Source organism: Myxocyprinus asiaticus, chromosome 3, assembly GCF_019703515.2.
Source record: "Myxocyprinus asiaticus isolate MX2 ecotype Aquarium Trade chromosome 3, UBuf_Myxa_2, whole genome shotgun sequence".
NCBI lineage: Eukaryota > Metazoa > Chordata > Actinopteri > Cypriniformes > Catostomidae > Myxocyprinus > Myxocyprinus asiaticus.
The window spans coordinates 62,596,871-62,610,604 of NC_059346.1; the positions used below are offsets into that span (position 1 = coordinate 62,596,871).

Here is a 13,734-nt window from a genome sequence, read left to right on the forward strand (position 1 = left end):
AAACAAAGATTTTGTAAGAACTGTAAGATTAATGACTAATGTCTTATTAGAAGTTCATCCTGGATTAACTGCAGAAGTTCATATAGATGCATTGTCCTTTGTTAGTTGGCTCATGAAGGCTTTTGCTGGCAATTAATTGATAGTCTATGTATTCCATTTTAAGAGAGTAGTTCATCATTAGACCAAGGTGATGCAGGCCGAGATCAGTGAGGTGCTTCGCAGTTCAACCAGCTGGTAATTTTGGTGAGGTCTATCCTAAGTCCAAGGTTCAGGCAATGGCATATGAAGTATCCCATGTCTTATGGTTGGAGTTGGCATCAGTTCATCCAGTGAGGTCCATCGTAATAGACTGAAGTGATGTCTGGCTGGCACCGGCTGCATTTTGTCATCATCACTCAGAGACACGTAGCAGTGGATTCCGATACCAAGCAGGAATGGAGCTGGATCCAGCCGGCACTGGTGACCTCGGGATAGGAGTCCCGAGGTTGAGACATAGTGTCACGATTCACTGTTGTTTGCTTTGTGTTTCTCCCGTCATCTGTTCCTCCCGGACTACACTTCCCATAATTCCCTGCCCTCATCACTGCCAGCTGTCCTAGATTATCCTCACCAGTGTTTCATTAACTCATTATCCCTTGTGTATATAATGCCCTGATTTCTGTTCAGTCCTTGTGAGTTGTTATGTTTATGCATGTGTTTCTCAAGTTCATGTTCCCGGTTAGTTCTTGTTTGTTTACGTTTTGTTCTTGCTTCATGTTCCCCAGTTTTACCCTGTTTTGTATTTTGATTTATTCATTTATCATTAAAACTCGCTGCACTTGGATCCTGCTCTCGTGACCTCCTTTCAGACTTTACACATAGAAACAAATACAATAATATTAGCATAGATGCCATTCAATTTTTTGCAGAGTTATAGATCATGATCTGTGTTTCAGATTCCGGCAGACCTAACTAAACCAGCCTAATTGTGTGGTGAACAATAAATCAGGTGTATGCCTGGCTACATAAATGAGTCTTTAGTCTAGACTTAAACTCAGTGAGTGTGTCTGCATCTCGAACAGTGTTAGGGAGACTATTCCATAGTTTAGGAGCCAAACAGGAAAAGGATCTACCTCCTTTTGTGGATTTTGAAATTCTAGGAACTATTAACAGGCCAGAGTTTTACAATCGTAATGAACGTGATGGAATATTGCATGGTAGAAGGCCACTTAAGTACTGTGGAGCTAGACCATTAAAATCTTTGTATGTAGTTAACAGAATTTTACAATTAATACAAAATTTAACAGGTAGCCAATGTAACAACGGTAAAAGGGGGCTAACATGATCATACTTCTTGATCTAGTCAGCACTCTGGCTGCTGCATTTTGAACCAATTGAAGTTTACTTATTGAACTTGCTGGACATCCTCCCAGTAATGCATTACAATAATCTAGTCTTGAGGTCATGAACGCATGAATTAGTTTTTTGGCATCAGCATCAGAGAGCTTGTGTTGTAACTTAGCAATATTTCTTAAGTGGAGGAATGCTGTTGCACAAACATTGAAAATTTTATTTTCAAATGACACTGGTATCAAATATAACACCTAAGTTCTTTGCTGTTGAAGACGATGTAACAGTACATCCATCGAGAGTCAAATTATATTTTAGCTGCTTATTTTTAGAGGTTTTTTGGTACAATAACTAGTACTTCTGCTTTGTCGGAATTGAGTAGAAGGAAATTTCTGGCCATCCAATCTTTTATTTCATTGTCACACTCTGCTAATTTGGAGAATTGTGAAATTTGTTGGGTTTCAAAGAAATATAAAGTTGAGTATCGTCAGCATAACAGTGGAAACTTATTCCATGATTCCTGATAATATCTCCCAGGGGAAGCATATATAAGGAGAAAAGCAGAGGCCCTAAAACTGATCCCTGTGGCACTCTATATTTAACTTTTGTTTGATTTGACAATTCCTCGTTTACACAGACAAAGTGGTAGCGGTCTGCAAATAGGACCTAAAACATGCTAATGCAAGTCCACAAATGCCTAGCCTATTCAAGAGAATATCGTGATCTATTGTGTCGAAGGCAGCACTAAGATCTAAAAGCACTAGAAGAGAAATGCAGCCACGATCAGATGATAAGAGCAAGTCATTAGTAAATCTGATAAGTGAAGTCTCTGTACTGTGGTGTGGCCTAAATCTTGACTGAAATTGTTCATATATACTATTTCTCTGTAGAAATGAACATAATTTGTAGGACACAACCTTTTCTAGTATTTTCGACATAAATGGGAGATTTGAAATCGGTCTATAATATCCAGTTCTCCAGGATCAAGTTGTGGCTTCTTAATAAGCGGTTTGATAACTGCCATTTTAAAGTTTCTTGGGACATACCCTAAGGATAGCAAGGAGTTAATAATATTAAGAGGAGGTTCTGAGATTACAGGGAATACCTCTTTTAAGAGCTTAGTTGGCAATGGACCTAACATATGTTGTGGCTTTTGATGTTTTGATAAGTTCTGTTAGCTCTTCATGACCTACCGTATGACAGCAAAAATTTCTGAGGTACTGTGACAGATGATTGCATAATTCCAATATTATTTAAATTTTATCAGTAAAGAAATTCATGAAGTCATTATTATTGTGCTGTGACAGAATATCTGGTTCAGTTGAGGCTTTATTCCTAACCAATTTAGCCACAGTACTGAATAAACACCTAGGATTGTTGTGGTTATTTTCTATGAGTTTGCTAAAAAATGATGACCTGGCAGCTTTTAGTGCCTATCTGTAGCTGCAGACACTATCCTTCCATTCACCACGAAATACCTCTAATTTTGTATTCTTCCACTTGCGTTCCATTTTCCGAGCTGCTCTCTTGAGAGCATGAGATCATTGTACCATGGTGCAGGGCTTTTTTTCTTTAATTTTCTTTAATTGAAGGGGGGTGACACTATCTAGAGAAGACTGTATTTATATTTTCTGTTATATCATCAAGTTCTTCTAGACTTTGGGGCTTACTGAGTGTATGAGATTGATCTGGAAGATTATTAGTGAAGCTATCTTTAATGGTCGAAAGAATTGTTCTACCTGAACAACAGCGTGGTGTAGATTCAGTAACATTAGCTGATCACAGCATACAAGAGGCAAGGTAATGGTCTGAGATGTCATCGCTTTGCAGTAGAATTTCTATAGTATCAACATCAACTCCATATGACAATTAAATCTAGTGTATGATTATGGAGATGAGTTGGTCCAGTCACATTTTGTTTGACTCCAAACAAGTTGAGAATATCGATAAATGCTAATCCCAATGTGTCATTTTTATTATATGTGAATGTTGAAGTCACTAACAATTAAAGCTCTATCTACAGTAACTACTAGATCTGAAATAAGGAAGGAAATAAGGTCAAGAATAAAGCCAGGTGATCTATATACTGTAGCAAGGGCAAAAGACGACAGAGATTTTTTATTTGTATCTGACGGTTACATTAACCATTATTAGTTCAAAAGACTTAAACTTATATCCTGTCCTCTGAGTAACACCAAAAATGTCACTGTAAATTGTAGCAACACCTCCTCCTCAACATTTCAGATGAGGCTAATTTTTATAACAATAACATGAGGGAGTAGATTCATTTAAACTAATATATTCCTCCGATTTAAGTATGATCTAAGTATGATTAAGTAAAATATGATCTATAATAATTTCATTTACAATTAATGCTTTGGTTGAAAGAGATCTAATGTTTAGTAGCCCTATCTTTATATGATGTTTTTCTTAAATTTTTTTTTTTTTTTTTTAAAGTTTGACCTTAATCAATTTTTTTCTAAATGATTTAGTGAGGGATTTGTGTTTGGTAATTTGGGGAACAGACACAGTCTCTATATGATATCTAGGTGATACAGTCTCTATGTGTTGTAGTTTATGCGACTTGTGTGATGTCAGCTAGCAGACATTTGGATTAGCCATTTTGTCTGCTTCCTGACCTGGGCCCCAGTTAGTCAAATACTATCACTATTAAGACTATGAGCCAAATTACTAGAGAGGAGAGCAGCACCTTCCCTGGAGGGATGGAGTCCATCTCTCTTTAGCAGGTCAGGCCTAACCCAAAAACTCTTCCAATTGTCTATAAATCCTATGCTATTCTCCAGACACCACTCAGACATCCAGCCATTCGTGAACACTGGCAGAGACTCGTGAATGACCTCTGTGGTCGTAGGCATGGACACTAATCTACTATAAACCTCATCACCATGACGAGTAGGGAGGGGGCCAGAGCATATTACAGTGTCTGACATCATTTTTGCAAGTTCACACACCTCTTTAACATTATCTCTAGTGATCTCCGAATGGCAAAGCTGGATATCGTTAGTGCCAACATGAATAACAATTTTAGAAAATCTACATTTAGCATTAGCCAGCACTTGTAAATTTTATCTGATGTCAGACGCTCGAGTCCCGGAAATGCATTTAACAATGGTGATCTGGAGTCTCTGTTTCCACGTTCCTTACAATAGAATCACCTATGACCAAGGCTATTTCAACATGATTCTCAGTGGGTGCATCACTGAGTGGGGAGAATCGATTGGAAACCCTAACATGAATGGGAGAGAGGTGTCGCTTTGCTGAGCGAGTATGCTGCTGAGAAGTCACCCAAACACCCTGCTGCGGGGTCTCTACAGCCGGAACCAAAGTGTGTGTGTTGCTCGCTGTACTACCCGCATCTGAAACAGTATCTACCGGCTTCTCTTTCTCACTGACCTCCACTAGCGTTGTTGGTTGTTCCTGAGCGGCGAGGGTTTGGGATTGATGTAAATCCCTCACGCAATTGTTTGTTGTTATGGTTGCTCTTGATAAGCGGTGCTTTGAGATCGATGCGATAATCCATTTAACACAAAGAAGAAAATGGGTGCACGCTGTAAAATGCGTGCAGTATAATTGCGATAAAAGAAAAATGGGGGGAGGGAACCTGATGCGCGCTGAAAAATGGCAGTAATTAAAGATTAAAAGCTGAAAACAGATAGATAAGCGATGCTAAAAAAGCTAGCAGGCTACAAACACAGACTCGAGCTAGGCACCAGCAGCAACAGGAAGTGACGTCCAACTGATTGTTCACTTACCATTTAATCTTCCCAGACCTTGACATGTGGCCTTGTTAGGAGATGATCAACATTATTCACTTCACCTGTGAGTGGTCATAATGTTTTGGCTCATCGGTGTACATTAGAAAACTGAGAAAGCTTGTCTCAAAATAAGGTGGACAGCAACAGTTATCAAGGTAGGAATGGTCTGTCACATTTTTTAAGTCGGGGCTTAGCAAAGTCCAACACATATGGTAAGGTGAAAACTGTATAAGTGTGCTTTCACACTAGCACTTTTGGTGCGCACCCGGGTTCGAATGTCGTCAAAGTTCGGTTCGATTGGATGATGTGAACCCTGTTTTCCGAACTCGGGTGTGCACCCGGGAACAGCACCCAATTCCACTTGAAAAGGTGGTCTAGGGTATGGTTCATGTTAACTCTGGTAGGCTTCACTGGTGATATGAACACAATCGTACCAAATCGCAGAAATGTATAGCTTGTGATGACATATAGTTCACAACTTTGCAGGCTCCCGATCGCAATTATTATGGTATTATGCATTTCTCATACCTGCTTGTCACTAAATAAATCACCATCAGAGAGAAGCTCACATTCTTCACATCTCTTGCAACTCATCCACAGGCTCGTAGCATCCAGACGCTAACATGCATCACATCATTGCACATTCAATGCATCCATTGCATAAAACATAATTGTCGTTCTGTGCATGTAAAGTTTTGGTGGTACATCCAAAGATATGGGTACTTCAATAACACAGCAAAGCTGTTGTCTTCTTGAGTTGTTACCTAGTTACAGTGGTAAACAGCTGCTGCTTGTACTCATGTTGATGACGCAATGGGACCGTGGTTCAGACCCAAATAATATAATGTAAACAGAGACCAGAGGGGCAGGGGGATGGGGGAGGAAACAAACTCTGGTTCAGTCCAAGCAATCGAACCAAGCCTGAAAGTACCTTAAATGTTAAAATGACTCGTAATTAACTACTACCTAAACATAAAAGGTTAATACATTTGTCATGGGTAATAATAAGTTATGTCAGTGATTTCCACTTTAAATGGCCTCATCTGAGAAATACTCTTCCATTCGTGTGGTGTGCGTCCTCAGTTTATGTCCGGTACATCATGGGACTGAAATTATTCCAGCAACAGATGAGGAAGACTGTCTGATCAGACTAATTCAGTGTGACCATGTTATTCTTTATTGAGAAATTCTGTGCTGCTGAGCCCACAATACACTGATGTTAATATGAGTCAGCTGCAGTACTGCTCCATGAAACCGGGAGGAAGAAAAAGAGCCATATTTCAAACAAATAAAATATCTGCTTTGAATGAACACCAATAACGGGGTATGGCAGAGCAATGCCACTCCACCAGAGCAAACATTTTTGTCGAGTCGCACTTGCTCATGATGAAAATGGAGAGACAACAACACAACTGTATTGTTTTTTTTCTTGTCTTCATGTCTTCATCACTGAACAGTTAGACCAGCTACAGTAAACCATCTTAAACCAGCTAAGACCAGCAACCACTTCATTTTGACCTGTATTTTAAAATGGTTCTAAATCTGTTTGAAAGTTCCGCCAAGACCAAAGAAGGGTTAAAATCAACCCTGTACATGGATTTCAGACAAAACATTTTCAGTTTCTAAGTTTTCTAAGTTTTCTAAAATAGAACATTAAAGAAATAATTCACCCACAAATTTTAATATATGATTTTGTAGAAATTTCGAAGAATACAGTATTTTCACATTTTCAGCTCTTTTCAATCCAACAACAGTTTAACCACATCTGTCAAGCTTCAAAAATGACAAAAAAGTATAATGAAAGTATCATTAAAGTAGTCCATATGACACTTGCTCTATTAAGCTGTATGAAGCCATATGATGGCTTTGTGTGAGAAACAGAGATGGAAGTTGTAATTTAAAAAAAAAAAAAAAAAAAAAAAAAAACAAACAAACATCTCAGCTCTCAAATCTCAGTCGGGTTTGCATTTAGATTAAAAATGGCATGTTGCCATCTCTGACCTTAGCTGAACCTAACGCAGACCTTACTCTGCTTCTGTGGAGACCCACATGTCTTCAGAAAACTTGGAATATAGCGCATGAGGGCAACTTTTCTTATACTTTTATGGTGTTCTTTTTTTTTTTTTTTTTTTTTTTTTTGGAACTGTGGTCACTATTTTCCGCTAATTTTGGAAAAGAGCAGCATAAAGAAGCTTAAACATTTATAAAATAATAATAATAATAAAAAAATAGGTTTTACATTTCATGAAGATGAGTTAACCTAACCCCCAAAATAATAATAATAAAAAAAGTATTCATAAATAATATTGTATGTGGTTAAAAAAAAAAAAAATCATAAATATTTATTTATTTATTTATTCTCTTTGAAAGCATGTAATTCAGGCTTTGTTTGAACTTTGTCCCTGCAGAAAGTGTTAGTTCATTCCAAAATTGTCAGTACTAGGACAAATAAATGTTTCTCTATCACTTTCTTTATAATATACAAATCTAGCAGGCTAGATACTGAGCCATGGGGAGCAGAAAAGAACTGTCAAAAGACCTGCGTAACAAGGTAATGGAACTTTATAAAGATGGAAAAGGATATAAAAAGATATCTAAAGCCTTGAAAATGCCAGTCAATACTCTTCAATCACTTATTAAGAAGTGGAAAATTCTGGGATCTCTTGATACCAAGCCAAGGTCAGGTAGACCAAGAAAGATTTCAGCCACAACTGCCAGAAGAATTGTTCTGGAGACAAAGAAAAACCCACAGGTAACCTCAGGAGAAATACAGGCTGCTCTGGAAAAAGACGGTGTGGTTGTTTCAAGGAGCACAATACGACGATACTTGAACAAAAATGAGCTGCATGGTCGAGTTGCCAGAAAGAAGCCTTTACTGTGTCAGTGCCACAAAAAAGCCCGGTTACAATATGCCCGACAACACCTTGACACGCCTCACAGCTTCTGGCACACTGTAATTTGGAGTGACGAGACCAAAATAGAGCTTTATGGTCACAACCATAAGCGCTATGTTTGAAGAGGGGTCAACAAGTCCTATAGTGAAAAGAATACCATCCCCACTGTGAAGCATGGTGGTGGCTCACTGATGTTTTGGGGGTGTGTGAGCTCTAAAGGCACGGGGAATCTTGTGAATATTGATGGCAAGATGAATGCAGCATGTTATCAGAAAATACTGGCAGACAATTTGCATTCTTCTGCACGAAAGCTGCGCATGGGATGCTCTTGGACTTTCCAGCATGACAATGACCCTAAGCACAAAGGCCAAGTTGACCCTCCAGTGGTTACAGCAAAAAAAGGTGAAGGTCCTGGAGTGGCCATCACAATCTCCTGACCTTAATATCATCAAGTCACTCTGGGGAGATCTCAAACATGCGGTTCATGCAAGACGACCAAAGACTTTGCATGACCTGGAGGCATTTTGCCAAGACGAATGGGCAGCTATACCACCTGCAAGAATTTGAGGCCTCATAGACAACTATTACAAAAGACTGCACACTGTCATTGATGCTAAAGGGGGCAATACACAGTATTAAGAACTAAGGGTATGCTGACTTTTGAACAGGGGTCATTTCATTTTTTCATTGTTGCCATGTTTTGTTTTATGATTGTGCCATTCTGTTATAACCTACAGTTGAATATGAATCCCATAAGAAATAAAAGAAATGTGTTTTGCCTGCTCACTCATGTTTTCTTTAAAAATGGTACATATATTACCAATTCTCCAAGGGTATGCAAACTTTTGAGCACAAATGTGTGTGTGTATATATATATATATATATATATATATAATTAATATATTTCTGTCCTATTTACTTCACCTTCACCTGGGGCTTTTATTTTTACATTAAAAGTGCTGTATTTTTCTGACAGTTTACATTGTTCGACAACTCGTGAAACGCTGTTATCTCCTCCTGTTCTGTTATACTGTGCTGCATTTGTAGATTTGAATAATAACTTGTAGTGGTCACTAATGTTTGAAATTGCTTGAATGCTTCAACCTGCAGTACTTTGGTTTCACAATGCATGTGAACTGCTCTAAAAACACTAAAAAACATAAGCATGCACAGATCAGTGAGTTGCTGGTTTGTTCTTAAGCGCAAAAAGACGTGTTTATCTGTCTTTAATTGCAGCCTTTTGCTGTTTAATAATAATTTTGTTTTGATTAATTGTGCAGCCCTGAAGGATCATGAAATTAAACTACTTATGCACTACTTATCACGATATTCATGATATTGCTTAATTTTATATCGTCAGCAAAATCATCGCAATGATATTGTGAATATTTTTGCAATGATGTGCAATACCTCATCATCTGTAATCTATAACTTATTTTGCAGATGAATTGTTTAGCATGCTTTTTCTGCTTGACTGCATATTTTGTTCTGGACGTCTGAGATATAAAATTTGATTATTTACCAAAGCAAGCTCACAGACAAGTAGAAAATAGCTAATTTGGAAGAAAACATCCTAAGGTAAGAGCTGATACAGAGTTTGTGATAATAAAAAAAGAAGCAGTGACTGTCACAGACATGAGATATTTGTCTTTGTTATCTAACAGATGCCATATTTCACCTTGTGATTATTTTGATAATCGTTTGAACTGTGGTGTTATTGCAACAAAATAAACTGCATATTCACATTTCTGAGAACAAGAGCTGATTTATAACTTGTCTAGTTTAGTGCTACTAGTTTACTAGTTTTAGGTTAGTGGCGAATGGAGATTTTATGGTCTTATCTTATTATTTTATGTTTTATTTATATATTTATAAATTTACACACTCAAATACATAATATGTATATAAACATAAACGTATGGCCCCGCCCTCAAAGCCAGTGTTGAAGATATTAATGATGACAGAATTTTTCGTTTTTGGTCAATTAATACTTAAATTGTAGCGTTAGAAGATACCATTAAAATAAAGAACTAACAACTAACAACTGGTGGAATCCATCTTCGACTGAATCCGTAACACATCCGTGCTTGCTGTGACACTTACTTATAAAGGCTGTCAGGCTCCAGGCACTTGAAAACAAGGGAGTAGACCATAGTGTGAGGATGTTCTCCACTTCTCCGTCCTGCTACCACACATGAGGAGCCCAGGCCTGAGAAAAGATCATCCATGAGACTCAGGACCTCTCCTGAAACCGAGAGAGAAACATTCCTGTTAACCCTGAGGAAAACAAAACTCCTTTTTGTTACTTTAGACCTGACAGAAAAGACTAATATATGTTACAAATTGTTGCATGACATTTTAAGGTTTTTGACCATTGTGGTGTCTTCCTTTGCAGTCTTGTGTCCTGCAAATAGCAGTTCAACAAATAAGAAAACTTTCAAGTCAGCTTTTTGGAAAATAATAACAGACCAGCACATACTGCAAACATTTCCAAGCATGACCTAAGATGCAATGAGAAGAAAAAATCAAGCAGCAAAAACAACATTTGACACCTCCAATTTTAGTAACTCTGGAGCTAGACAAATGCACGTCACATCAGTTTTTAACACATTCCAAAATACATACAGTGCATCCGGAAAGTATTCACAGCGCTTCACTTTTTCCACATTTTGTTATGTTACAGCCTTATTCCAAAATGGATTAAATAAATTATTTTCCTCAAAATTCTACAAACAATACCCCATAATGACAACGTGAAAGAAGTTTGTTTGAAATCTTTGCAAATTTATTAAAAAAAAAAAAAAAAAAAAAAATCACTTGTACATAAGTGTTCACAGCCTTTGTCATGACACTCAAAATTGAGCTCAGGTGCATCCTATTTCCACTGATCATCCTTGAGATGTTTCTACAACTTGATTGGAGTTGACCTGTGGTAAATTCAGTTGATTGGACATGATTTGGAAAGGCACACACCTGTCAATATAAGGTCCCACAGTATCAGAGCACAAACCAAGCCATGAAGTCCAAGGAATTTTCTGTAGACCTCCGAGACAGGCTTGCATCGAGGCACAGATCTGGGGAAGGGTACAGAAAAATTTCTGCAGCATTGAAGGTCCCAATGAGCACAGTGGCCTCCATCATCCGTAAATGGAAGAAGTTTAGAACCACCAGGACTCTTCCTAGAGCTGGCCGCCTGGCCAAACTGAGCGATCGGGGGAGAAGGGCCTTAGTCAGGGAGGTGACCAATAACCCGATGGTCACTCTGACAGAGCTCCAGCATTTCTCTGTGGAGAGAGGAGAAACTTCCAGAAGAACAGCCATCTCTGCAGCACTCCACCAATCAGGCCTGTATGGCAGAGTGGCCAGACGGAAGCCACTCCTCAGTAAAAGGCACGACAGCCCGCCTGGAGTTTGCCAAAAGGCACCTGAAGGACTCTCATACCATGAGAAACAAAGATTGAACTCTTTGGCCTGAATGGCAAGCATCATGTCTGGAGGAAACCAGGCAACGCTCATCACCTGGCCAATACCATCCCTACAGTGAAGCATGGTGGTGGCAGCATCAAGCTGTGGGGATGTTTTTCAGCGGCAGGAACTGGGATACTAGTCAGGATCGAGGGAAAGATGAATGCAGCAATGTACAGAGACATCCTTGATGAAAACCTGTTCCAGAGCGCTCTGGACCTCAGACTGGGGCGAAGGTTCATCTTCCAACAGGACAATGACCCTAAGCACACAGCCAAGATAACAAAGGAGTGGCTACGGGACAACTCTGTGAATGTCCTTGAGTGGCCCAGCCAGAGCCCAGACTTGAACCCGATTGAACATCTCTGGAGAGATCTGAAAATGGCTGTGCACTAACGCTCCCCATCCAACCTGATGGAGCTTGAGAGGTCCTGCAAAGAAAAATGGGAGAAACTGCCCAAAAATAGGTGTGCCAAGCTTGTAGCATCATACTCAAAAAGACTTGAGGCTGTAATTGGTGCCAGAGGTGCTTCAACAAAGTATTGAGCAAAGGCTGTGAATACTTATGTACATGTGATTTTTATTGTTTTTTATTTTTAATAAATTTGCAAAGATTTCAAACAAACTTCTTTCACGTTGTCATTATGGGGTATTGTTTGTAGAATTTTGAGGAAAATAATGAATTTAATCCATTTTGGAATAAGGCTGTAACATAACAAAATGTGGAAAAAGTGAAGTGCTGTGAATACTTTCCGGATGCACTGTATCCAAATGGCAGAATGTGTCTGGGTTGCACTCCCTAAGGGAATGGCAAAGAATGGGCAGTAGAGAGGTGGTCTAAAAAGTGGGGTCTGAATGAATGAATGATTTAGCCATTTTCCCAGAAAGTGCAGTATTATATGAGGGAAGCTTCCCGCACGCATTCCTTTTTTTTTATTTTTATTTTTTTATAATTTTATTTATTTATCACACATTATACATTTGCACATATACAGTGAAATTCTTTTTTTTTTCACATATCCCAGCTAAGCTGGGGTCAGAGTGCAGGATCAGCCATGATATGGCACCCCTGGAGCAGATAGGGTCAAGGGCCTTGCTCAAGGGCCCAACAGTGGCATCTTGGCGGTGCTGGGGCCTGAACCCCCGACCTTCTGATCAGTACCCCAGAGCCTTAACCGCTGAGCCACCACTGCCCAAAACCCATTGCTTTCACTTTGTAGGGCACCATATCTAAAGAAGATTTGTATATTTTACAAAAAAAAAAAAAAAAAAAAATGGAATGGAATGGCAACCCCACATACAGTATATGACTGCAAAAAGGCCTGTGTTGATTAATCCCAATGATGGAATGCCCTTAAATTCATGCACGGTTTCCTCTCTTCCAAGAAGCCCACACTGCTTATGTTCTATATGATACTATGTTTTTCCTGTGCTCCCCAGTGACGATGACGGTCAAAACAAAGCCAGGTAAATATTCCATATGCTATATGCAATGCAACATTATCCAAAAGATTGTGGGAGGCCATAATGACAAGAAAAGCATAGCCTGCTTTAACCCCTACTGTATATGCATTTATCTGTGTGTGGCAAGCCATTATATTTGCTATTATCTATTTACTGCATCCGACTAAAAAATTAAATTGACTCTTTGTGAAGATGTTTGAATGTGAAATTATGTGTTACATGTGCCACTTCTAATTAATAAAGATATATCCAAACTTTAGCATGCCACAATCAGTCACAAGACACTTGAGAGCCATATCAGTTGTAACGCTTCTTTAGGCAGCAATTTTTTATATTTAAATTAGGGCTGTTGATTTAATGTGTTAATTTAGTATTATTAATAATATGAAAATTAATAAAGAAAATTTGCACAATATGTAAGTTCCATAATAAGCCTTGATGCTTTTGTGCATTCCACAGTCAGCATGGGCCAGCCAGTGCAGCCTCAGCTTGGGGCGGTACTGTAACATAGAAATATATAGTGGGCTGTACCTAGAACTCCTTGAGTTGTACAGGCAATGTGCCTCATCAAACCAAAGACAGCATACTGTAAATAAGGAGCCTTTAACAGACGACACATTTTTGCATTCAAAAACAGTTGGACAGAAAAATAGGATACAGGGATCTCTTTCAAAGTTTCAAACTACTTTTAACTTGACACAGCATCCTATAAAAGTGTTGTTTACATGTAAAATACTTAAATTCAACACAAATAGACTGAGATGCTCCAATATCTTCCGTCTGATACATGTGAACCTAGACACAAA

The 13,734-nt window shown here is 38.6% G+C and overlaps 1 protein-coding gene across 2 annotated transcripts in view; it reads right to left on the bottom strand.

Annotated features, from left to right (window-relative positions):
• Positions 1–13,734, bottom strand: part of LOC127425941 (astrotactin-2-like) — an 829,264-nt gene that overhangs the window by 27,991 nt on the left and 787,539 nt on the right. For both annotated transcript variants that reach the window (XM_051672308.1, XM_051672299.1), the window contains one exon: positions 10,103–10,244. In XM_051672308.1, coding sequence (XP_051528268.1) covers positions 10,103–10,244 — 142 coding nt within the window. The remainder of the gene's footprint in view (positions 1–10,102; positions 10,245–13,734) is intronic.